At 45.2% G+C, this 25,704-nt stretch overlaps 1 protein-coding gene across 1 annotated transcript in view; it reads left to right on the forward strand.

Annotated features, from left to right (window-relative positions):
- LOC119159555 (neuronal acetylcholine receptor subunit alpha-10) overlaps positions 1-24,441 on the forward strand; it is a 149,617-nt gene extending 125,176 nt beyond the window's left edge. The window contains 4 exon segments of the mRNA XM_037412358.2: positions 12,626-12,735; positions 17,094-17,274; positions 20,221-20,578; positions 21,301-24,441. Coding sequence (XP_037268255.2) covers positions 12,626-12,735; positions 17,094-17,274; positions 20,221-20,578; positions 21,301-21,995 — 1,344 coding nt within the window. The 3' untranslated portion in view covers positions 21,996-24,441.
- Positions 24,442-25,704: the final 1,263 nt, after the last annotated feature.

Below are 25,704 nucleotides of genomic sequence, written 5' to 3' on the forward strand. Positions count from 1 at the left end.
CAATTCTGCAAGCTCCTGCGACGCAAAAGCAGCTTTACTTTTTCCAGTAATACATCTGAATGCGCTGAAGTGTCAAAATTCTGCAAATTTGTTTAGTATCAATCATGTGAATTGACCGTTTGACTCAATAAGTGCAGAAAGTATCGCACTGCAAATTTAAATTTCACGTGCCAGGCCCACCGTTCAATCGTACAGTGCCCTGCTGGTGGTGTCATCACAAAACTGATCGCCAGTGTCTTATTCATTTGCTGTGAAGATGACACACTAACCACATTTCAGTACATCATACCTCTGTGTTCAGTAAGACTCTTTCGAGCTTTTATTTGAGCTAGCTTGTTAGCTGGGCTCGCACTATTCCTAAAGAAAACACCATCCAGTGAATTTGAGAAGAAGAGAGCCGTGTTCTAGGATGACTAATTAAGACAAAGCGGACACACTGGAGCAACGTTGTTACTTGTATAAGAAGAAAATTCAGTTTGTGGTCCCTTCCTTAACTACGATGTCGACGTTCAAAAACACAAATAAGCGGATGCCCGCTCAATCAAAACAATAATCATGAGTGGGTGTTAGCCGCTCATGGTTGCTGCTGCTGCTGCCTCAATAGCGTTCTGCAGGAGTCAATGTACTCCACCTCAGCAGTGTCTGAGGATTAGCTTAGACTCAGGGGATACTGAACTGTAAGTCTGTCGTATATGAAGTTCTTGCTACACAATCAGTGCTTTGCTTGTTATATAATCATTATCAGACTTTCTCAAATGATGATAGATTGAATAAACGACCTCAGTGTACGTCATAGCAAGCGAGTAAGTTACCCCATATAGCGGCAACTATCGCTGTGAAATTTGATCCCTGTGTGCGAGGTGATGCTCAGACTGTGAATCGTTCCCAGAATAAAAGGTACAAGGGTTTTATCCTCTAGTGTGCAAACGACATACATGTGCACGTTGATTACTATCAGATTGGTGTCGAGTTTCGCTTCCACCATTTCGTTTTTGACGGCCCAGGCGATCTATCTCGCGTGGACGCACTGCGTTGTTTGATTTTTTGCATCCATATTTACAGCAGTATTTTGGACCATTCTGTCCATAATACAATGAACCCTATGCTTTTGTGATTACGCGCCCGCGTTCCGGCCTCTCGCTCTTTTTCTTTTTTTCGTGTCTCTGACAGCTTTGGTCAGCCAGTTTTACAGAGTTCAAATGGTCAGTCTGGGTATTTTCGCAAATAAACCGATGGTGCGTCACTACCTATACAAAAGCAGACGAAAACTAAATCGCAATTTTACCAAGAAAAAAAGGGGGGTCACGTGACACATTATAAATGAAGTTAGCTCACACGTAGGCCTCCATATACGCGTCATATTGGCACATTGAAGCCGGCGCGGGATATATAACATAAGCAAGCTTTCTTCATACTAGGCGCAACGCTTTCAACATTCGCAGCTGCTGGCGGGGGGGGGGGGGCGCATCTTTAGTTACCAGATCTCTCGTATTTTGCTGCTGTTCTTCGAAGAAGAAAAAAACAACACTGTACGTACAAATGCGTGAGAGCAGAAGTCTAACGCATTCTTGATGTATATCCTGCAGTCAATACAAGTGACCTTCGCGTAATATTATGACAGCATGTATAATGTGTTTTTGTTTTATTTCTATCCGTTTAGAGCCTGAGGTTTGTTGGTGCGGATGTAGGTGTATAAAAGGTTGCAATAGTCCAATGGTTTGCACCGCCCGTATGCAGTAACATTGTTAGAGGTATAGTCGCGAACAGAGTTTGGGTGTTATACACTAAACGATGTTGTACCACCGCATTTAGAACACACACTAGCTTATGACGATATCGCTGGTGGAGGCTGCTACTGTTGACTGAAAACATTAGCGATCACGTAATTCGCGAATATAATAACACAGTACATCATGCCACCTGTTACTGTGGCTCGAATTCAGTCAAAGTCCCGTGTGCATGTTGTTCCGTTTTTTAAGTACGTTTTCTGTTTGAAGATGTTTGCAAGATTTCTTTTGTCCATCATGAAAGCTTATTAGGTATTGCAAGTACACACTCAAGTTTTGGTAGAGCGTATGAATACGTGTAGGTGGTAGAGAAGAAAAGTGATTGGCATGCGTGTTCGGGTATGACCAACAATGTTTCCTGTGGCTACCGCAACAACAAAGATCCAGTCAAGCATGTTTAGTTGTTTTTCATGGACCCTACAAACAGTGACATTTTGCTGTGCTGCGCCGAAATTATTGGATGATATTCTGGTTGTTGTGCATGAAAGGGGTAGCTACACTAGAATAACAGCCTCGGCACCAATTCTACATGTCGATGACTCATCGTTGTAATATACGATATAATACACACATCATGGTGTCAGTAGGAGTCAACAGTGACTCGATGACGCTTCACCGCAGCAAGTAAGTCATTCTAAATCAAATGTATTCGCAAAAACAAGGCATTGCCCTATCAAGTGCGTCTCGCTTTATTATCTAAGATCTTTTATATTTTTATTCATTAATCAAAATGTACTAAAACAGCTATTTAAAGAATACCGACTGACAGCAAGGTAGTCTGGGCTGAAGAAAAAGCTCATTATAAAGGTTCTATTCTATTCAGACGAGCGTCTCTGAGAAGTCCACGCTTTGAGCTACTCCAATTTTCAGTCTCTACAGAGATTCTTTGCAGTCAATCGTATTACCTATAATTAAAGAATACTCCGCAAGCTTATCTTGTACTAAAATCCTGTACAATTCTACAAAAAAAATTATCACAATCTTCCATAGAGGAAGGAAAGCTGAGGAGAGGCGCCCTCGCAATGCGCGCTGCAGAGAGAGATGTGGCGGAAGTGACGTGCTTTTCCAGGGGGTTGTGGGACAATGTGAGCACGCCGGCATCTCGTGCGCCAGCGAGAGGGAGACGCTGGGCGGCGAGTTTACAAAGGCGAGCCGCCGGACACGCCGGCGCCTACCTCTCACTGGAGCCCATTGCGCATGCGTGAGCCGCCTTAGCGTGCCCACAATTGAGAGAAGAAGTCTTCTACTCTTCCCTACTTCCGGCGTCACAAAATGTGACGTAATGTCATCTCCTCAGTTGATTCCTTCATACATGCAATCTCTTAATTCTGCACCACCCGTTTTCAATGGCGGGACAACTCACTTCCGGCTTACTCGCTGCGCATCTCTAAACTAGCTTAATGTTTTCACTTCAGCGATGTAAGGTGTCTTTTCGTAGTTACAGCACCTTCGATCGAAGAATGCGCGTGAACCGACAACGTCGCTTTGATATAAAAAACCAAGGCGACGTTGCCGAAACGGCTGTGGCAATTGTCATCAGAGTGTTTTAGTAGTGCGGAATGATGCTGCGTACGCATCACGCAAGCGCCTTGCGTTACGTGGCGTCGTTTGCCACTAATCGGCTTTTAGTACGCCGTAATACACGCGTACGTAACGAGCGTAAAGCGTGTTGCGCCATCTGGTAGATCAAAATAGAAGCACGTGTTGTTGACAGCCAATGTGAGCCAATCCAAGTGTTATAGCCAGATTATGGGCATATTTTAAGCCACAGAGCCGGTCGGTGCTTGCCTTCGATGCCGCCATTTTGCAAAACGAAGTCTCGCGCTTTCGCGAACTTGTTCGAGAGCGGCGCGATCACCTCATACGCACGCACGCACGCATCTCATGCGTGCGTACGTAGCGGCTGCGTACGTAATGCGATACGTGCGCGTTGCGGTCTGCGCATGCGCACTACAAAAAACGTGGCGTCCTTACGTACGCAATGCCGCCACGTACGCAGCGTACGCAGTACTAAAACTCTCTATCATTATGTAAGTGACGTGCATTCAATCGCCGCACTGTCAAACTCTATAATACCTGTCTCTACCAAATATCGGGAGTTCTATCCGGCAAAAGTTTCTCCGTACAACGTTTAACGGTGCGTGAACCTTGCACTCTACCTACGTCATTATCCCGGGCTACATTAATCTGGTCATCCTTGTCCTCTCCTTCCTTGCTTCCAGCGCATCTTCCTTCACTTTGCTTGCTTTAATTATTGGAAGCATTCGAGGAAAAAATTATGAGCGATAAGCATGGGCAATTTTGAGAGCAGTGGATAGAAAGGATGTGGGCAAATAAGCCACGCGTTGTCATCTCCTTTCGGAGCCTTTCAGAAAAACGCTCCAGCGAATCACTTTTCATTTCCTTGCAAGCGGCGCTAATGGTTCAAGAGCCCGCAGGAGCGTGTCACGACGTGGGCGGTCCGGCTTGAACCTCACTCGGGTGTTCGGCTAACTCACTTACTCACGAGCGAGTGAGTGAGTGAGTGAGTGAGTGAGGGTGTGCGGGCCAAGGAGGATTCAAAAAATTGCTGGAGTGAAAATCATTGCGTAGGAGTGAAGCCGTGCCTCTGGCAAGATGGTGGCTGCGGCGGCCATCTTATTAGGGGCATGATAAAGTATCACCGTTAAGCGATTAAGACAGGGAAGTTTATTGCGAACTGGGAACAACATTTCAAGCGAGTACAACTGCCTGGTGTAACAAAATCGCTTCAGTGGCGTGTACAAACAACAGAACATAGACAGGCTGTAACACACAGTACTTCTATATTCTCACAGATCATGAATCACTCGAGCCCCGCCGTGGTGGTCTAGTGGCTAAGGTACTCGGCTGCTGACTCGCAGTTCGTGGGTTCAAATCCCGGCTGCGGCGGCTGCGTTTCCGATGGAGGCGGAAATGTTGTAGGCCCGTGTACTCAGATTTGGGTGCACGTTAAAGAACCCCAGGTGGTCAAAATTTCCGGAGCCCTCCACTACGGCGTCTCTCATAATTATATGATGGTTTTGGGACGTTAAACCCCACAAATTCATGAATCACTCGAGAAAACAAAGACAAGAAGAAACGCAAAAAGCACTAAGTTGGAATTGATTCACATATTACGTGTGACGAGCAGCAATTTTTTTCTATTTTCTGAGTTAAAAGGGCAGTAAAGGAAATTCAATATTCCCATTCCAAACTCCAAAAAAAAAACGTGTATGCCACCTTCTGATGAAGGCTTCTTCACCCTGCGTTTTAATCTGTTCGGTAACATACCGAAACCATGATCACTCTAATCTTCTGTGACGCTGGGTATGCAGCTCGTTGGGGTCGTTGCCGTGCTTCGGCCATACAGGGGCGACGCCACAAGACGAACATAGCGTATCCCTCGCACGCCCAACGAGTCTAATGTGGAAACTTTTTCGGGTCACACAGTGCTCCAAGTGCGTCTTAGTGCTACTAGTTTTCCCTAGTGAGCCTTTTATTGGAGGCAATGTTCTTGGGAAGTTCAGTCACCGATACTTGTGTATGTGTGTTCGGAAACAACTACCCTTTACTATATAGAACTAACGTAGCATTTACACTAACATATCAAAGCCGCTTGATCTCTAAGTGGGCCTTATCGGAAAAGATCGTGTTTCCGCCATCTTGGCAGTGGCAAAAGCTGGCTTCACTTCTGCTAGCAAGGCATTGCGGGAGCTTCCGCTCTAGCAATTCTTTTTAATCCTCCTTGGTGCGTGCGCATGCAAGGAGGAAGGTGGGGCGGGAGTTGTCGGACTGGGCCTGCGAAGCACAGACTAGGATGAGTACGACTTTGAACGTGCCGTCCCTCGCCAGTATACAGCGTTGCGAACCAGAGCTCTGGAGTTTGTGAGAATCATTGTCTGCGTGATTACCGCTAACGCAGAAAGTTTCCTTCTCGTAAACGCTTGGCGTCTCTTTTTATTTCAGTCAGGAGCCTTACGACGCTAATTGAATTCCGTGTCCAAAGGTCCGGATTTCCGTCCCTACTTCGCCCGTTTGTCTCCGAAACCGTAGTTTGGCTGTCCACACAATCATCTGTCTTGCGGCTGCATAGTGTGCGTGGCGCGGGTAGTTCAGTGCTGAGAGCTCATTGGAAGCGTTATTGCTACGTTTTCCTCTTCCCTTTGACTCCTTCGTTGTCATATACCTTGAATGCGAACTGGAGACAGGGTTATTCTGACTGTACTGCCCCCCCCCCTTCCCCCCATCCCGAACTACGACCAAGCACTCAAAATAAAACAATCTGCGACAGCGCATCCGAAGCGCTTTTCTGTCGCCATCAGTGGCGTCGCTCAACCCCACAAAGATACTGTGATAAATGACTGCGGTGATTTGTCCTTAGTGCAAGGGGTCCCTCCATGTCACTTTCAAATTAAACTCTTTTCTGGGTTGGAATTAGCGCAGTTGCGCTTTCAGTGGCCAGTCATTGCGAAGCGACCACGAGGAAAATTTCTTTTCTCTATAAAATGCTGCTGTTTTACTCGAACGATCAGCTGTGTTCTACGAATTCTCAAAAGTCAGGGAGTGGTCTGCGAGGAGAATCATAAAAAATTTGGCCAAAAGAAATCTACAAAAAAAAGTAGTTGAAGCACAGCACGATCAGTTCAATGTTGAGTATTCGGACGTCTTACTGTCACTTCAATATAACAACGACGGCAAAGTCAAAACAAAAGGGTGATTTCAACCATTCAGTAAAAACTGAATTGCGATACTTGAGCGGTGTCACATCAGTACTTGCACCGTGTGCAAACCAAATAGCTAGAGCTATGCGAATAGCGAAATTTGAGCGAGGTGGATAGGAAATTCGAAGTGTTAGTGCGATACGAATCAAATAATCTTTGAATATTTTTTGAATTGCTAGAATACGTTTCAAATAATTCAAAGATATATTGCAGAAAAAAAGTTATAGAAGGTTCCTACGCACCTCATAATGAAATAGCAACATGAAAGTGTTTTTTTTTTCGCGCGCAAAAAGAGCAAATAGTAGAGAAGGAAAGGAAAGGAGGTTAATCAGTCCAGGAAAGCCGTTTTGCTACCCTACACGTGTGAAATGAAAAGGGGAAATTGAAAGAGTAAGAGAATGCACTGGCTGGGTGGTATTTTATAGTTGTCTTATCAATGATGAGACAATCGTGAGTCGAATTGTATTTCTACATGATTTGGTGCAACCAAAGGCTTGCCGACAACACTTTACACGTGCAAGAAAAATATGGTACTTGCTCAGCCTCTCCTCCTATTTAAGATTCCGTGTAACTCCAACTGATGTGCCAGACAAGCTCGTGCTCTCTCAGTGTTAGAAGTTACAAGTCTGCCTCCTAGACGTCAACATAAAAGAACATGTGAAATTTTTATGCTAATATCCTCAGCATCCCACTTTTCACACTTCCCGCCCGAATTTAAGGTTCACAACAGCATTAATTGACCCACCACCTCTGCCACATCTATCACCTTCATGTTGGAACCAGCGTTTTCTTGATCAGTACATTTGCAACCGCAGCAGAGCTTGAAAGGCAGCTTTGCTGCATAATATTATTGTAGTCAGGTGAAGCATAATCAAAAAATAGGAGGGGTCGTTTTAATTGGACGTTGACTGCATTTGTCTAAAAAAATTGGTAGAACCCACTTACCTTAGGAATTGACGTTATGCAAAGCATGCGGATAGAAAGTGACTGCGTTGTAATTTATTATTGGGCGAAACGTTATGAAGTGGCGTAAATATATTTACAAATGCACGCACAGACCTACGTTAAAAGCCGCATATCATTTACATAACCAGTTGCTCGGCAGTTGCCGTTGATCCGGCAGCCAGTTGCTGGGCAGCCGGGTCATCGGTGCGCAGTTGCTGCCGGCACTGGGCCTCCCAAGCCTACTTTTGTGCCCGGACTGCACCACCGGCCCGGCGAACGCGATCTCTCTCACGTTTCCACTTCCAGCGTTCTCCTAGAGTTGTCCGTGGCTTACCCACGGGGAAGGTTTCAGTAGGACGCGTGCTCGGAGCCCCGGCTGCAACAAGACGGACGACGTCACTCACAACGGAACCAATGGCGCACGTGCTTGGGTACGACGCTGAGAACAACGTAACTGATGGTACAGCTAATGGAGACCGCTCGTAACACCACTGCCAGACAGTTCTAGATGCGAAGCAGCTCTTTGACTAGCCTGTGTAACGCTGTCCGTGCCAACACGCCGCAGTTGTTGGAACCATGCCAAGTAGTTCTCTCTGTCCCTCCCGTATCTCTATCCTTATCCCTCTTCATCCTCTCTATCCCTTTTAGTCCCTCCTTACCCCCATCCCTCGTCAGTCACTGTTGAGGTGTGGCACTATGATTCAGACACTTACGGGGCTCACTTTTATCTTCTTTTCTTTCTTTTAAAAATCACTTACACGGGTCAAGTCGCAGCTGCGCGTTAACGTCGCTCTTTCCCACACTCGCAGCAGCTGCCGGCTCCTCCCAGCACACCTTGGTTGTGTTGCTCCTACGCCCGCTCGCAACACAATTTTCTCTCGCTTCACCCTCTCCACCGCCCGCAACGCTCTACCGCACGCAGAGTGGAAACACTCGGCTCATTTATCTGCGATGAAACTGCACGAAGCCCAATCCGCCTCCCGTGTCTTTGCGTTTCAAAGAAACATTTACTCGAGTAAAGGCTACCCCAAGTTTCGCTTCAAACTGTTCTTACAGCACTCTGTCGGCGCCCACTGAATCAGCCAACGGCGTGCGCAGCGCTGCTGCTTAGCATCCCATCATGAGGATGGTACATAATTGTTTTTCTTTTCTTCTAGCTATATACAGCTTTCGCTGTAGAATGTAATTAGGTGAACCATAATAAAGATCTGAAGGGGTCACTTTTTGGTTGGACGTTTGTCATAGGGAGGTTCGAATAATTCGAATAGTGAAAATTTCAGTGCGAATCAAATCAAATAGCCAACACTAATAAAAAATATTCAACATTTTGAATATTCGAAACCCCTACCAATAACATATAGCTACGGTATTAGCCGGCCATGTAAAACAGGAAGACGGTATTTTCTGATGTGGTCTGAGGGCTGGTGAATGGTCTGCGGCTGCGGGTGTCCGGTTTCCGTCTCTACCGTGAGGCATCTCAGCCGTCAGTAATAACGGGGGCAGTCCAGCAAGGCGGTGGCTTCGTCGTAGATCAGGAAGAATCGTGTTGCTTGGTTGATTACCCAGCACCTCCACCACAAAACAGTTACTGTTGAAGGGTTTATTTAGAGGATGAGGATGAGATACGGTCATCAGAAGTAAAGATGAAGTCCTCAGGCCGTACCTGGCCACCTGATCTTCATCTTTTACATGCCCGGCTCGTACCGTGGCAATATCATTGAACAATGCAATGCCCTCTGGCGGATAAGTCCTCGGCTGCGTGCTCAGTTCCTCCTATAGGGCGCCACGGGGAGATAAGGCAGGGAATTCAACATGTTGTGCAGTGTGAACTAGTACTACTACACATGAAGTCTTAATGTTGTCGCTATACAGGCTCACCATATGCACTGGAAGGTTTCAGTTTGAAATGTCAGAAACTTTTAAGAAATAGTTGGAAGATCCTTAAGCTTCGCTTTTAAGAGTTGAACGCCTGCTGCCCGTGAACCGAGTTCGAGACCCCTGGGCTAAGGACTCACGCCGCTAGGCTCGAGAAGTTGAGTTCTATTAACGACCACGCTGGCCATTTTTTTTTTGATAAGGGCGAAACACCTCAGCGATGTATCAAAAGTTTAGTGCGCTTTGAATTAACCGACATGCCAAAATTTATTCGTAGTCTTTCCTGATGGCGTGCCTCAAAACGATTATCTTGGCCGATAAATAAATATTCTAAGAATAAAGGCCACGGCAGCTATGTTTTGCTAAGGTTCTCACGCAGTTATATGACAAGCAGAGAGCCTCGCTTATTGTCGCAGAGTTGTACTTGCTGGCAACTGTGTGCTTCTAATCAAAGCTGAACCTGATTCTGTGCAATTTTGCCTGCCTCTTTATCGATCGAAAGCTTTACATATTCCCTCGGTGCCGATTCACAGATTGTAGGGAAGAGCACGGGCCCTATTCAGTGAAACAATGTACAATATTGATTGTTTGTACATTGTACAACAATGTACAAACAATGTACTATTTCCGGTACTTTCACGCATCCTCTAATGATCAACTTGTCCTGAATACCCAGTTTCCAATGTCCACCTGCGGTTACGTTAAGAGCGCCATATAGTCCCGGGCTCTTAACGAGGGCAAGCCACCGGTCGTCTGGAGGGGCGAGGCTAATGGTTTCCGGTTCAAAAGGCTTCGGTAGCGGACATCTCTATCGCCCCAATCATACGCTTGGGCGGCTAAAGGAAATCAGCCGTTTCGGGAGACAAAGTTTACCTTTCATGGTTAGGTGAGCCCGCAGAGAACCTCCGAAATAGTTGGATACCACCGGAAGTTGCACTTGGGCAGCGGTTTTCTTCTTTTTGTTTGACTTGTATACGAAGTAGACAGGCAAACTCTGAAATGACAAACGACCAAATTAACCTGCTCACCTGCAGTAGTCACATCTTGCACAAAGTAGTGGGGGAATGTTGTGTAACGCTAGTGCTGGTACACAGAACCTGCACTGAAGCCGCTCTGGATAAAGCTTAACTTTAGTTCGGAGCTTTACTAGTAAAAACTGTCATTATTCTGTGGTACGCCACAACGGGGCATACCACGCTGATTTTACTAAAGTAGTGCGTCCACATTACCGCCCCATCTGGTGGGGTTGCCGCGGCCGGGAATCGAACCAGCGTCTGAGTTTAGCAGGGTGGCACCTTCGCTACTTTTGTACCACACATAAATGGCTTGTGGAGCGAGTTGGTACTGCATCTTGAACTGCAATGTGGCACTTTCGCTACTTTTGTACCACACATAAATGGCTTGTGGAGCGAGTTGGTATTGCATCTTGAACTGCTATATACCATCTTATAACACAGTCTGTCCCCACTGCGGGCTTAACAAATGGCATATATTTGTCACACCAAGTTAAAACCCTGTCAGTGCATGCGTGTGCGTGCGTGTGTGTGTTCATGTGTTTGTCACAGTAAGACACTCTAAAGCTTTATGCGTGTGTTCGTGTGTTTGTGTTTATGTGTGCGTGCGTGTATGCGCGCGTGTGTGGGCAAATTTCGCTAAAGACCGTTTAGTTTCCAGAAGTTTTGCTTACAAGCTGCTATAGCTATCATTAAAATCCTGCAGCTCTAATTATAACCTTCTCGACAAGTACAGCGACGTAATTAACCTTTATCACGGCCCGTCTCAACGATAATTACATACTCCAGTTCATTCGCTTCGTTTTATTCTACAACATAGCTCTTACTTCCCGGTCGCACTTCGATGCCCCACGGCTGTCACACCGGTCCCACACCACTCAGCAATTAGCAGAATAGGGGTCCCGACATTCGGAACATTGAGCATCGTGCCGTCGATACAGGCCATGGGCGTCATTTTTCAGAGGCAGCAGGCTGACCGGGAATCGTCGTCAGTAACGACCTCTCCGTCTACGCCCATTGAAAGAACCCCAAGGACACTTATGATCTCGGTGTCGAGAATAGCAGCTGTGTACGAACGTACGTCGTTTGCTTCTTGCCGGTGCCAAGCCAACTTATTGAAGTAGTAACACGTAACTCAGTGGCCCATAAGAACCCGACGCCCACGCTCATGGACCTAGATCTGTCTGTGCAGCCCACGAAACACCGACGCTTCAGTTAACTTAACAATTGACTCTACAACCGGCTTTTTTTTTCAAGAACTACACTTAATGATAAGCCTTGCGACTATATTATCGGAATTCTGATCTTGACGTTGCGGTTTATCCTCCGCTCCCTCACTTAAGGGAGCTTTCTTTGCCACGGCCAAAAGCCCTTTTTGGCCTTTAATGGAGGGCGGGTCTTTGTGTTCCTTGGATCTCTGGAAAAGCATGAATAGCCTAGGATGACTATTCATCACTTGCATTCATCAATTGCACAATACGGGGCGGCACTGCTAGCAAGACTGGGTGCTTATCGAACGTTAAGTAAATAGCTGGTGTGCCAGAAAGAGTTAACAGATTTGTGTGAGCATATACATTCATTTCTCTTTTCGCGCTGTCTCGGGATTAATTCTCATGATTTCATCATAGCGGCGTATAGATAAGAAAGAAGTTTTTTTAACTGTTCTTACAATAATGTTAGCCTTTCAATCGTACTACTCGACGCGATGTAACGCACCATTACGTAAAAAAATAATTACTCTGAACCATCTGCCTTCTTGCATGAAGTGCTTCTTTTCATACCGTAATTGTGCTTTTCCATCGATTTTTCTTCTGTATTGTTTCCTATAGAAGAGCGAGTTATAACGGTTGAAGTGGCGTTCATTGCACACATATAATGGTTATCGTGCCGAGGCAAGTTATACGCTCTGTATTTCTTCCTTCAGTCACCCTGCATTTTTTATTTAGTTACTATGGCGGAATTATTTAATACAACATTTTGCATAGCACGGCTGAAAACAGCAGCAGTGCCTTAGTGATGGCCGTGGAGGCCGCATGGTGAGGTCACTGAGGCTTAATTGTGCTTGTAGAAGAAGGTAAGAACATTCATCTACATAAGAGCATACACCTGAGTCGATTAAGAATTGTGCCGTGCACATGACTGTCATAACACATTTCGGATCTAGTGCAACATAGCGTTAAGCCCAAAAGAAGTGTGCAGCTTTCATAGGCCCAATGTGTTGAGACCTTGACAAGTTTTGTGATGGCACTATTTCATTTTATGCTCTTTCTTTTCCATATTTCAGGAATGGTTCGACGAGTACCTCACTTGGGACCCGTTGGAGTTTGGAAACTTCAGCAACCTCAGGCTGCCCTGCCACAAGATTTGGCTGCCTGACATCGTTCTCTACAACAAGTCAGTCTATTATTACACCATGTCTCAAAACTACATAAGTCCGCATGTGCATGGTATGTGTGATAATGAAAAACCGACCGAACAATAGCGCCTATCTACGCACGACTATCGACATTGCGCTCCTTCATCGTGCACACTATTTCCCAAACTTAGTTGCGTGTAAAAGAAAATGAAAACAATGGACCCTTTAGGACTGTGGTGCTCTTCGCGAAGACTAGAACCACGGAGTTATGCGAAGGTTGTGCATATCGTCTCCAGCAGCGGCGAGTTTTTTTTTTTCTTAAGAGGCCCCTGCAACACTTTTTTACCGTAAGCACGAAACACATTGATCAATAGTCGACACGTAAGCAAAATATTTTAGTGCTGCACAAGACCTGCAATTAACAACTAATTCTCAAAGACCGCTGGAAATTTCTTTTTGCTCTCTCCAAATAATGACTCACACCCATTTAGTATTTATAATTTGTAGGTTACCGGTGAATCTAGCCTTGCGAAATTTGCAAGCAACTGCCCGCCCGGTTTCTGCTGTTCTGATTGTATTGAACTAATATTCTTTTTTTTTTTTAAATCAATGCGTGTGCTCTTAGAAAGCCGAGCGCAGCGCGACGCAACCCTGCATAAGCCGGTAAGTCGTATACACCCAAATCTGCAGTCACTTGCAGATTTACACATCGTAAGCTGCATAGTTACTCTGCCCGCCGCATGATGCCATTACGTGCCTACAAGCGCAATGTGATCACACGGAAAGTAATCACAGTAAAGTAAGCCTCGCGTTCGAAGAAAAAAAACGTAGATGATACCTTTTTCTAGCAATCGGTATAAAACGAAAGTGAAACTTGTCTTCGCAGAGTTAGTTGAGCGTTTATTATGCATTGTTTTGCCTCAAAAGTGAATGCTATAGAAACAAATTGCGAAGTCACGCGAAGAACGGCAAGTAGCTCGAAAATTGCAGCACGCACCTCAACCAGAAAGCACGCACAAAATGAGCATACACAGGACGCGCGCGGACTAACAACTATCACAGCTCGAGACATGCTGTTCAAGCAGAATTAAAAACGCACGAAACTGAAACGAACGCGCAAGAATATACAGGACAAATACGAACCACCGTTACAATTCTAACTTATTCGTTTATGAGAAACATGCTCCTTCGGTAAACGTGGCTGCGGCGGCAGGAGAAGTCACCTTTGTGCTCTCCCGAATCACGAGTCTGATAAACGCACGCGCACGAGAGACCACACTCTTGTGGAGGCGGCGCTCATCGAAACGCGAGAGGTGACGACACAACGAGAGCCTGTCACGGCCTCTAGCTGCTGATGACAAAAACGCGCTGAAGCTGCGGAGGGCCACCAAACGGTGTATGGCGTATATAAATGGCTGGCCATTAGCAAATTTGGCAACGTGTGCTTCATGGCTTGAAGAGAGAGGGATTTATGTACCATGGGGAAGCAGCTGTCTCCTGTGTAACAAACCTGAGACCATTGAACACGTGTTTACTGATTGTAAGAACGCCATTTTCTTTTGGGACATTTTACAGAGGACTTTAAAAAAAGATTTACCTCTTACTTCATATGGAATTCGTTTTTCGCCTTGTGATAGCTCTGTGCAAAATTTGGATGTTATATTTTTACTTGGTCTTCATTCCGTTTGGCGTAGTATGCTATCGTACAGACACTGTGATGTGAGAGTTCTATCCGTTAATGAGTGTTTCGTGGAAGCTGTTATAAAAGTGCGAGATGTGTATAAGATTACCGACTGTGTTGAAGATGTAATATCTTTGTTTGACGCGTTATCACGCATGAAACACGTGTGATAGTGATTTTCATATTAGCTTGACCTGTAGTCAAGAAGGCAATAAAGAAAAAAAAGTGCTCCATGGCCTAGTGGCTAGCGCCGCACGTTGAGGATCGAAAGTTCGCTGGTTCGACACCCCGCGATATTTGGTTCGATTGATTGATATGTGGGGTGTAACGTCCCAAAACCACTATATGATTATGAGAGACGCCGTAGTGGAGGGCTCTGGAAATTTAGACCACCTGGGGTTCTTTAACGTGCACCCAAATCTGAGCACACGGGCCTACAACATTTCCGCCTCCATCAGAAATGCAGCCGCCGCAGCCGGGATACGAACCCGCGCCCTGCGGGTCTGCAGCCGAGTACCTTAGCCACTAGACCACCGCGGCGGGGCGGGATGCATCTTCTTGCCCTCTTGTCATTGCCCTCTCGACCTCGCTTTTAGCGCATTCGCTGGTACAAAAGGAAAGTGAAGGCACTTGAAGAGTGCCACTAATTCCTGTTATTCGTGAAGCGTCACTCACTAGTAATGCAATTATTCCGTTGTAACACAGAAAAGAATAGCAGGACCTCTTAGGTTTTCATTTCTCTCATAATTGCTAAACTTTAACGAAAACTAGAAGTAATGCTCCCGCGCTTTCTTTCGCTCCATGTGGTCAAGCCTGACTAACAAGCTGGTTCCTTGGTCCAGTCCCCTTCTTTAGCTCTGTGCAGTTGATTTATCTAACATAGTCACACCTTTATTTACTAATAATAATTTTTCTTTTGTTCATAAATTCGACCTAATTAAATGTGGCTTAAAATGACACAAACTTGACGACAAACGGAAACTTGTAATTGTAGTTCAGTTCGCGGTCGTCATTGTTTATATCGTCTTTATCGCTATTAGCGGCAGCAGTGACAGCAGGTTATTGCAGCGGCTATAGTAGTATGTAACTACCGAATGTACTAGATATTGATTAGAGCGCTGGTAAATTACGTAAAGCTGCCAACCCCATAATGAGTGTCTTAAAAACACAGCACTTCACCCTCAAGACATTAACAAAAGGAAATAGAGCAAGATGCAGGCACCGGGATTTAAGCAGGCACCAAAAAAAATCACAGCATATCCACGGAGTGAATGATGATTGGTGGGGCGCAGCGTTCGTCAGTCTCTCTGTCCATTCGTTCTTGCGTCCGCCTATCTGTGTGATCCTTGGTGCATCCGTCCGTTTGTTCGTTCGTCTGTCTGTCCGTCCATCTCTTTTTGCGGACATTCCTCTGTCTGTCCGTCCGTGCGTGTGTCAGTCCGTTCGTCCGTCCATATGTCTAGTGAAAACTCCAAGCACAGCCATCTCACATCTTTTCGTCATGTATTCATCATATACAAGTGCCCCCATCCAGCAGACATTGTAAGGACCGCTATTTCGGGTATGTGCCACTGGTGGTTACGTACTACGAGGGACGCACAAGCCACGTCATAAGGAGCTTCGCCCCTAAAAAAAACAAAGCAGTAGCCATGATATGCTCCGATCTGTAGAGGGAATGGTTAGCACAGCCAATCAATGTAAGTAAAGTGGTAGTGCGAAGGCAAACAGGTTGGTCAACGCATAAGAACATTTTCGCGGTGTCACGAGAGCTGTTTGCACGCCGTCGGCAAGACCGCGGTGCCCTGGACTGGTTCGGAGCCATGGCAAGACGGCACGATCGAATGTCAGCAAGAAATTCGCCCGTACAGAACGGTGAACACGAGCCATCCTTACCGGCGTTCTGAGAAGAACAGGGAAGGTTTGCCCCGACACCAAGTAACATGAGCCGCTTCTTTTCATATATAAATGCAAAAAGCGCAAGTGTGGGGCCTGCGGTCTTTCGCCACTCTTCTTTTTTTGTGTGTGCGTTGTTGCAGGCTATATAGTCGATGACGGAGGACAAAGCATTTGGGCTGGTAATAGAGCAGCTACTTGCTTCTTGAGGATGTAGAGTCACTTCACTTCATTAAAAGAACCCAAACTAAAAAGTTAGTCATTGACGGTTTTAGAGCGGCAATTATCGTCATTGCCGTATCCAACGGTTCAGTGCTACAAAAGTGAAATAAGCTGCCATGCGCTATCCTGTATAGACCCACGTTATTGTATATTTCTGTGGGGCCTGTGCAGCAACCGTGGGCTCGGTATGTCTCGTTCATCGAGACTATTATAAACATTTCACTTTTTAGCAGTTCAAGGGATTGTCAAACTGTATTGGGTGAACCACGAAAACAAGAGTCTCTGATTCAACTGGCCTTCTGTTTTTCTCCTTTCGCCTATTGTCGATGGTCACATAAGTTCCTTCTTGAGAGTCCTACTTGGCTGAAACACAGCGAGGGGCTGTTCGTAATGCGATTTCGATGCGTTCTTCTTGAACATGATTAGATGCGCCGTTTGTATGGAGGTTGCCGTTTCAATGCCTACCATGCACTGTTTACTATTTTCTTGAGTACAATATAACAAACCTAACCTGTCTGTTATCTGTTATCTACACGCACGCTCGCTCTCTCAAGCTCGTACCCATAGCTGTGCTTGCCACCATGCTCCCTGCACTCGCAGTGCGGACGACTACACGCGGGGCTACTTCCAGACGCGCGCCATGATAGACCCCCAGGGCCGAGTGTTCTGGCCGCCGCCCACCAAGTTTCGTAGCACCTGCCCGGTGGACGTGACGTACTTCCCTTTCGACGACCAGGTCTGCACAATGAAGTTCGGTTCTTGGATCTATGACGGGCTACAAGTGAGTGAACCGGTTAGAACTGTTGTTCCGATTCCTCTAGACAAGGACACCCCATGGCATCCTTTGAGCATAACCAAAAAGCAAGCATCTTTGTCGAAGTTATGTAGACAAATTAGGATGTTTTTTTATACCTCCTGCCCCTCATAAAACTTATTCTCATCTTTATACAGGCGACTTCACATGCTACATTCATCAAGGAAGTTGTTACTTCATACACATCTCTCATTCTCTATAACAAGGCCTGAAGTCCGCCAGCAACCTACATCATTCTGCTCCCATTATATGGGTCATTTTTAGAGAAAAATGACAGGCTTATTGCCGAACTCAGAGTCAATATGCCACACAGGCTCAATTATTTGGACATGCCGAGGTTAATGGCACGTCTTATTGTAGTGCCATGGTAAACGATTACCCGTCATAGTAAACAGTTAGCATCGTTATTCTAATGGGGGGCACATTACTTCCGCAGCATTCGCGTGTTCGGAACCGTTCCCAAAAAGCAGCAGTTCATCAAAAATTTTTGTGGATTTGTGCGCTGTAGCGCAACCCGGCCGGTGCTCACGTTAGGAACACGTCATACTGGTATAATGTGTTGCAGATATTAAAACATACGAGGGTATGTCGTCATCTGAAAAGTCAACTTATGTTTCAGGGTGCTTACGTTTAGACCTATAGTTGCAAACGTCATTTAATTAGATATTCTGAACTTATAAAGTTCTTTCTAATTGAGGGTGTGCCTTCTTTTTTTTAATTTCTTAGAACTATCAACGTTACGGGGAAACCAGTAATTGTTACCGTAACAGGTAAATAAATATCATTCTTTTATTCCCTCTTCAATAATAAACATAATCTGATGCTGTCAAATTAGAGTTACCATCATTTCACTCAACGCGTGGCGTTCCCGTTCGTAATAATGTTGGACGGCTAGAAATTACGAGTCTCAGATATCTATAGCAGCAGGCCATTATCACCTACTCCAACATAACTAGTAGTAAATGGTGTAAGGTCTAGTTGCCACCATTTAGTCTCCTTAATTTGATTAAGCTTGCAATATTGTATAAATCACGTGTCACCCTTTATCGAGTCATTACACAGTAAATGTTCGAAAAGAGTTTTTAGATGTGAGATTACAAAGTTTCTCTGGCTCATGGTTCAACGGCAGTCCTAATGTTTTTGAATAACTTAAAAAAGATAATGGGGTGCTTGTTTGGTTCGAACATTCTGGCCTTGTTATCCTCAGTTCATTTCTATTTTTGGATGTTTTTAATAATTTTGCCGCAGTAGATATAGGTCTTTAGGGAATGAAAATGGTGCTGAAACGTCGTGAAGAGTGCAGACGGACAGCTAACAGGTACAACATAGATGGAAAAACTGAAAGCATGTCACGCGAATTCACTACAAAAGATTTTTTTTCTAATAAATGAGTTCATCTAGACATTACGACATTTTCTAAGAAGCCTGTTATTGTCACTAAAAATGTACTGACACCAAAGTATTTGTTTTCTTTACCTCAATACAGCGTAAGTTACTGAATAAGGTGGCATGTTCTTTGAGCTTCTTAATATTGATGACAACGTAATACAGAGAAGAAGATACTGCTAACGGTGGCTCACAAGGAGAAAATTCCTAGCCGTCTCAATAACCAACTTTCTTGCTGGGGCTTGAGTGCGGTCGAAGCAGTTTCTGCAGAGAGCGAGCATGACCGTTTAGAGTTTTTTGACATGAAAGTCTTTAGTCAGCAGAATCGACCGCATTCGGTCGCTGAGTCTACAGTACTGTACAGGATGCTACGTTGTTGATTTAGACCAACAAAAGCTTGGTAATCGTACGTCTACTTGATTGCAAGTACTGACCATTCTGCATGGAAGCGGAATAGACAACGTACCGCGTATGGACACTTCGTCTCACAATAAAAAAAGGCTAATCTTCTATGTCCTTTTGAATAAACCAAACTTCTAACTGTCACAAGAAGAAACGACACATAGCAAAAGAGACAAAAGAAGCAGAAGCAAAGTACACGGCTTGAGTTTTTTTCGGTGGTAGTCCGGCGTCCAGTTCGCTCATTGTAATGTACCAAGTAGCGCAGCAATAATTTCGCCTATTTTCAGTATTCATTCGTTAATATGAATATAATCGCAATTTAACTCCAAGACTTCGACTCAAAAGCGTTATTCAAAAGTAGCAGCTTAATAGCATGTTATCGGTTAACTCATGAACGCTGTTCACTCTGGAGCACTCGCAACTCTTCTCGTATACGTAAAAATCGCGCAACCTGGCGCTGGTGGAAAATTGAAACTCGTGTTATTTCGCTTGTTTGTTTCTTTTTCGTGTATTAGTGGCAATACAGAAAGTTCATCTTGTTCCAATTTATCACATTTACATGCTTACTCTCCGTCATGTATTATACATGCGATGGAAGGCACCACGTCTGAAACTGCATAATATTCTTTGAGCATTGTGGATGGCAGCGATGACAACGTGTGATCTTTTATGCTGCAAAGAGCACCAGCTGCGGAGGTCATGTGATGAAAAATACGAGACTGCACAATAAAAATAATTATTTACAATAATTACTTAGTAATAGTTATCAATATTTAATAAATATTAATAAACGCTTCATTCGGGAAGTTAGTGGCTATAGAGCTTCATAAAATTGTCCGGTTTAGGTATCAGAATCACGTGCAGCAAAAGTTGTTCAGTCGTACTATTTGATCCATGGAAGGGATAAATGATGGAGTCCATTTTTGTCGGGAAAACTTTATATCCTGTGTAGTTTCTTCGAGTTTTTATGGTCCTGATACATGTAACCTATAATCCGTGTTACTGATATACTGTCTCTTCTATGACCGTTAGCGGCAGTTTATTATAAGTCGGACATTGTTCAGAGGCGAATCGCATATCCACATTATGATGATCACGTTATCAAACCGCAATCGCCTGATACAGGTGGACATCCAGAACCGGACATCCGAGGTTGACCTGGTCAATTACATGCCCAACGGCGAGTGGGAGCTGCTCGAGGCGCGCATGGTGCGCAACGTGGTCTACTACCCTTGCTGTCCAGACCAGCCGTTCCCGGACATCACCGTGGTCCTGGTCATGAGGCGCAAGACGCTCTACTACATGTACAACGTGGTCCTGCCCTGCATCATGATGTCTGTGCTCACTCTGCTCGTCTTCTGCCTACCGCCGGACTCGGGCGAGAAGATCGCGCTCGGCGTCACAGTGCTGCTAGCATTCTCCGTGTTCATGCTGGCCATAGCGGAGAAGATGCCCGAGACTTCAGAGTCCATACCCTTACTGGGTAAATGTGATCTCCATCGCTATAATATGCTACAAGACTATGCAACAAGTCAAGTCTATCTTCATTCATCTTCGCGTAAGAAGTGAAGCTACTCGCCTAGCCTCTTTAAAATATATGCAAGGCAGCTTGAAAGTAAACTATGAACAAGTGATAAACCAGTTTAGGCGTGTTCATTACACTACGCCATACGTGCTATAAAAAAGAAGAATAGTATACAACACTGAGGCGTGACTGGCTCCGGTGAACTTAACTCCGACAAAATGTGCTCAGGGATAGCCATAGCCGTAAATGCTTTACAACGTAATGTCCTTTTGGGACCCTTCGTGTTAAAGTAGGTAAGTAAATAAGTGAATAAATAAATGGTAAAAAGTGCCAACAACAAAAAATTTAAAAATTCACACCATTCAAAACTTCATTACGATGCCAGTGTACATCAACAAGCACAGTAAACTACAACCACCATTAACGACACCCGAATAACAACCTCAATGCGTCACAATATTGTGTACTATAAAAGCCGATGTATGCGTACGAGCGGCAAGCTAGGCGACGTCGCATATTGTTAGCATAGACATTAATCACTGTTTTCATCGCCCCTGTTGGTTCCGTCACGCCTATTTTTTTCCGAAAACAAAATACGATTAATATAAACGATTAGCACTTCACGGGCACGAGAACATGGCCCTCAGTCTCAAAATTTCTCTTGTTCTACCAAAATGCAGGAATATACCTGACGGCCGTGATGGCCATCACATCCATCTCGGTCGTCATGACCGTGATCGTCCTCAACTTCCACTACCGCGGTCCCAGCCGGAAAGAAGTGCCAGCCTGGCTCCGCCGTCTCCTGCTCAACAAGTCATCCTCCAGTCGTGGCTGGTTCTCGAAGCCGGCGCGCCGCAAGACCGTCGGCGACAATCACGTGCACTTCTACGACTTGCCATCGCGCACAGCAGCCGCCAAGGACCGCTCAGACCTGGACGACGACGGAGACGGCAGCAGAAGACCTGCGGCCGACGACACCTTCCGGCTCGTCGTGGACAGCGTCGTGATCGGCGGCGAAGACCGCTACACTCGCGGCGAGTACGCCGAACACTCCGCGAGCAACGAGTCCCCGAGTCCCGTCCTCCACGGTGACATGTCGCGGAACAATGCCTCCGGGTCGGCCAGGCACCGCCGCTGTCGCGGTGGTGCCGCTAGTGGCGGATCCACTAAGCGCGTGCAGGAAGAAGTGCTGCGGACTTTGCGGTACCTGATGGAGAAACAGCAGCGCGAGGAGCACCTCACCCGGACTGTGAACGAGTGGAGACAGATGGCTCTCGTGATAGATCGCACTTTGTTCTGGTTCTTTCTGATCATCACAGCCGTGTCATCCATCTGCTTCCTAGTCGTCATACCGATACAGAGGCGGGGACTGTGACTGTGACTTGGGCAGAGTTGTGAGCAACTCTGCATTGCCATGACGTGCTAAAACACTTAGAGAGGAAGGGAGGCGGGAGAGATCCGAGGGATACACGTGTCACCATTTTGGTTGAATTCTGGTGGTATGCAGCCTGTATTGGTTTCGCCTAAATGATTGGTTTACAACTCTCTAAAATACTAGCACATCGTAGGCACGCTGAAGTTTAGCACTTCTCAAGAGTAAACGTTAGAAGGCATCTGCAGCTTTTTTGTTGTTAGAGACAAGTTGACACACAATATTGATAAGCCTAGCCACGAATTCTTGCTATGTTCATCTCGGCGTTTGCTAAATATTCTTTAACAGCGCTAATGTTGTCTAGTTTCTAGTCAAGTTGCATCTATTGGGAGAATCAGAGGCGGAGTCCACAAAGTATGTGTCACTTGTTACTATTCGTGATTATTGACCATCAAGCTTACATAATATTTCCAGCATATGTGTTGGTTGAAACTTTCTTTAAAATTTTTAAAATAATATGATAATGAGTAAAGAAAGTTATGAGCCAAGTTTGAATCTCACCGAGGTTTATCTGAAGAACTACCAATAAAATGGTGTATAATTGGTTTCGCTATAACATGGTAAGAACTTTATTAGTCTTCGAAGATATGAGAGTCTTATTATGCAGTGTACACACATGCATCACCTTGAGTGTTGTGATTTTGCTTAGGCAAAATTAAGGTCGAAACGGTAATACAAGCAATTATGTTTCACATAATATCCTTGCGCCTCCTGTTGGAGTGTTTGTATATTTTCTCCTTGGGAACAAGATTGTATTCGTGCCAAAAGAGCCGCGTTATTACAGATGTGCGTGCAAGAAAACGGTGGGCAAATGAAGTGTGTCCACGGAGCTTAATGAATGCAATTATTGGACTACAATAACGTCACTTTCACACTCACTTCTCTAACGGATTACGCGTTTAAAAAGCGCGATTGTTCATAATGTCTTTGTCGAAAACCGCTGTGCTATATTTAGGTATCGTCAGGTTTGTCTTTGTTAGTGTGCCCTACCATCATGTACAAAACTGGTCGAGAAGAACTCGAGGATGTGCAGGCAAAAAAAAATATATTTCTTAGTCTGCAGCCAGTTCCTACTATAGATAACGAACCGCTACTATGGTGCTTATGCTGTTCTAAAAATCTAACTTAGCGCAAACCAGCACTCGCACGTTCTCAAGCGTCTGGCATTACTTTATTAGGGAGGGATGTCATTGAGTGCAATCACGACAGCTCCATTACTGTTAACTCACCATGTGTGTGATACAACAGACCGTTTAACTGCAGTGCTACAGCATAACTTGTCATAAATGGGCCAAAATGAGTAACCAAATATTAGGTATAAAGTTGCGTAGCTTTTCACTACCACTTTCGCAACACCACAATAAGTATATAGGTATGTGCGACACAGGCACAAAATTCCTGGGAACATGACTCAATTCACAGAATTCACCTCTAAATTATTTTTTTTCTTTGCATGTTAGACTGCATCTTCATTATTCAACCATCTTTAGGCTTGCATAGAAATTTCCCACGTCTTTCCTGCGATGGTAGTACTGAAAGTACGTACTAATCTTTAGACAAGTGCTCAGAGTAACACAAGCACATCGTTTGCTCAATACTACACTAATCATAGTATTCTTCCGGTAGATGTATATCGTGCTAGTGACTTGTTCATTGTTTGCCGCTGCTGTAATAGTAATTTTACGCATCCAAAGTGCGATCATGTAGTTGCTTGCAAGGCACGTGGATGATAAAATATACTTCTACAGCGATCTACAGCGTTTGTGTCTAGTTTTTGTTGTTGTTACGTTGTTGATTGGTGTGAGCGGTCGATGACGTAGCATTGTCATCACAAACAGCCTGTTGAACGCGTATGGCATCTTTGCGTCGAGAATACCAGCAAAACTGAAACGGAGCGTGCATGGAGCATCTGCGACCAATCTACGACCCCGCTTTGTATGTAATTTGATTAATAAAGTCTGTGCTCAGGGAAGACAGAAATTTCGACGACATAACGCAGCCTCGGGCACCACTAGCAACGCACTTAAGCGTTTGTTTAATAGAAAATTTTATTCTCTCGCTATATTGCGATCGCTTGTTGTTGTTGGGCCTGCTTAAGTTCTCTCAGATGCGCCTATGCACAACCGTTCTTTTGACGCCCGAGTCATATCACTGCTCAGACCGAAATGCGGACGAGGGCCTGAGCAGCGGTGTGACTTGAGCGCACGATTTCGTGTTTTTGCACAGAGATATTTCCTACTTAAGGCTTCCTTCTCACATCCGAATGTGAATTTTGTGTTAGAGCGCAAAATTTGTTTGTCTCCATGCACGCGTGCTGCTTTAGCCTTACTTGTGTTTTGGGGCGAGGAAATCTTTGTAGTTGTTCGTGCAATAAACGACCACTACAGGAGTGACTCCTTCATTTTACCCGCGGGATTTCAGAGAGCACAATTAAAAAATTACAGCATATCAACGGAGTGAATGACGATGAGTGGGCGAAGCTTCGGAGGTACATTGGAAAGACGATAGTTATAGTGCGAGAACAAAACGGCGACACAGAGACAAGAAGGAAACGAAGGACTTCTTGTCTCTGTGTCGTCGTTTTGTTCTCATGCTATAACTCTCGTCATGTCTTACAAACTAGCCCAAGCTGCCACACTTCTAAAGTAGATTGGTAAGCCATGAATACAATTACTAAAAGCTTGTGTGGAGGCTAGGGGGAACATAATGTAGGTAAAGGCTGCGCTGCGAAGTTAAGGACCAAAAACTGGGTTAGTCTAGTCTATGTTAGTCCAGTTCTTTTTTTTTTGCGTCCTTAACTTTGCAGCGCGGCCTTTACCTACATGAATCCAACTTGCAGCCGTTCTAGAGTTTCGAGGAGCCTGCCCCAGTATACTTCTTCGGCAGAAAGCGTGAGAAATGCGTGCCCAGATGGCGAATCATGGTAAAGAGTTCCTTGCGACGTTATTGCCAGTATTGCACACTGTTGGGTACACCCCACATAAAGGCCAGATCTAGGTTAAGCACGTCGTCCATGAACTCTCACCCGGCGCTCTCGAGTTGCTGCCGCGTGAATGAGCTGGTGATGGGAACGAGCATCGCAGCACCATCTAGTGAGCATTCCGAGTACTAGGCGTTGCTACGACGGACAACGGCGGACAAGCCCACACTTATAAGCAGCTTCGCCCCGAAAAAAAGAAACAATTAGGAGAGTTGATTCAAGACAGTCATATTGAAACGGCGTGTTACAAAACGAGAGACAAAGAAGATGTTGGCGCATGCGTTGTGTACCCCTCTTCTTGCCCTTCGTCTTTTAATGCGCCGCTGCAATGAAACTAGACAAGTCATGGTTGATCACGTAGGCATAGTCATCGGCTCTTTCTTCAATAGATACTAAACATCCACCGACCCTCTGTGCCGCAGTCATCGCCTTCGTAATCATCGACGGGACGTCTCGCTGTTGCCATTCGCCAGCTACCGCCATGTTGGATGGCGACAAGCTGAAATTCCCAACGGGGTGCCTTCATCTATGTTGTCTGTGTTCTTTTCTTTTCCAACCGGTCACTTCACGTTAGTACACCATCGACGCCTTCTCTGTGCATGTTTTGCAAACCACGCCGTTAGGGGAAGAAAAAAAGCTACGCAAAGCGGAAAGAATCACGCCCCGTGCATT

The sequence above is a fragment of the Rhipicephalus microplus genome, chromosome 1 (genome assembly GCF_043290135.1).
Source record: "Rhipicephalus microplus isolate Deutch F79 chromosome 1, USDA_Rmic, whole genome shotgun sequence".
NCBI lineage: Eukaryota > Metazoa > Arthropoda > Arachnida > Ixodida > Ixodidae > Rhipicephalus > Rhipicephalus microplus.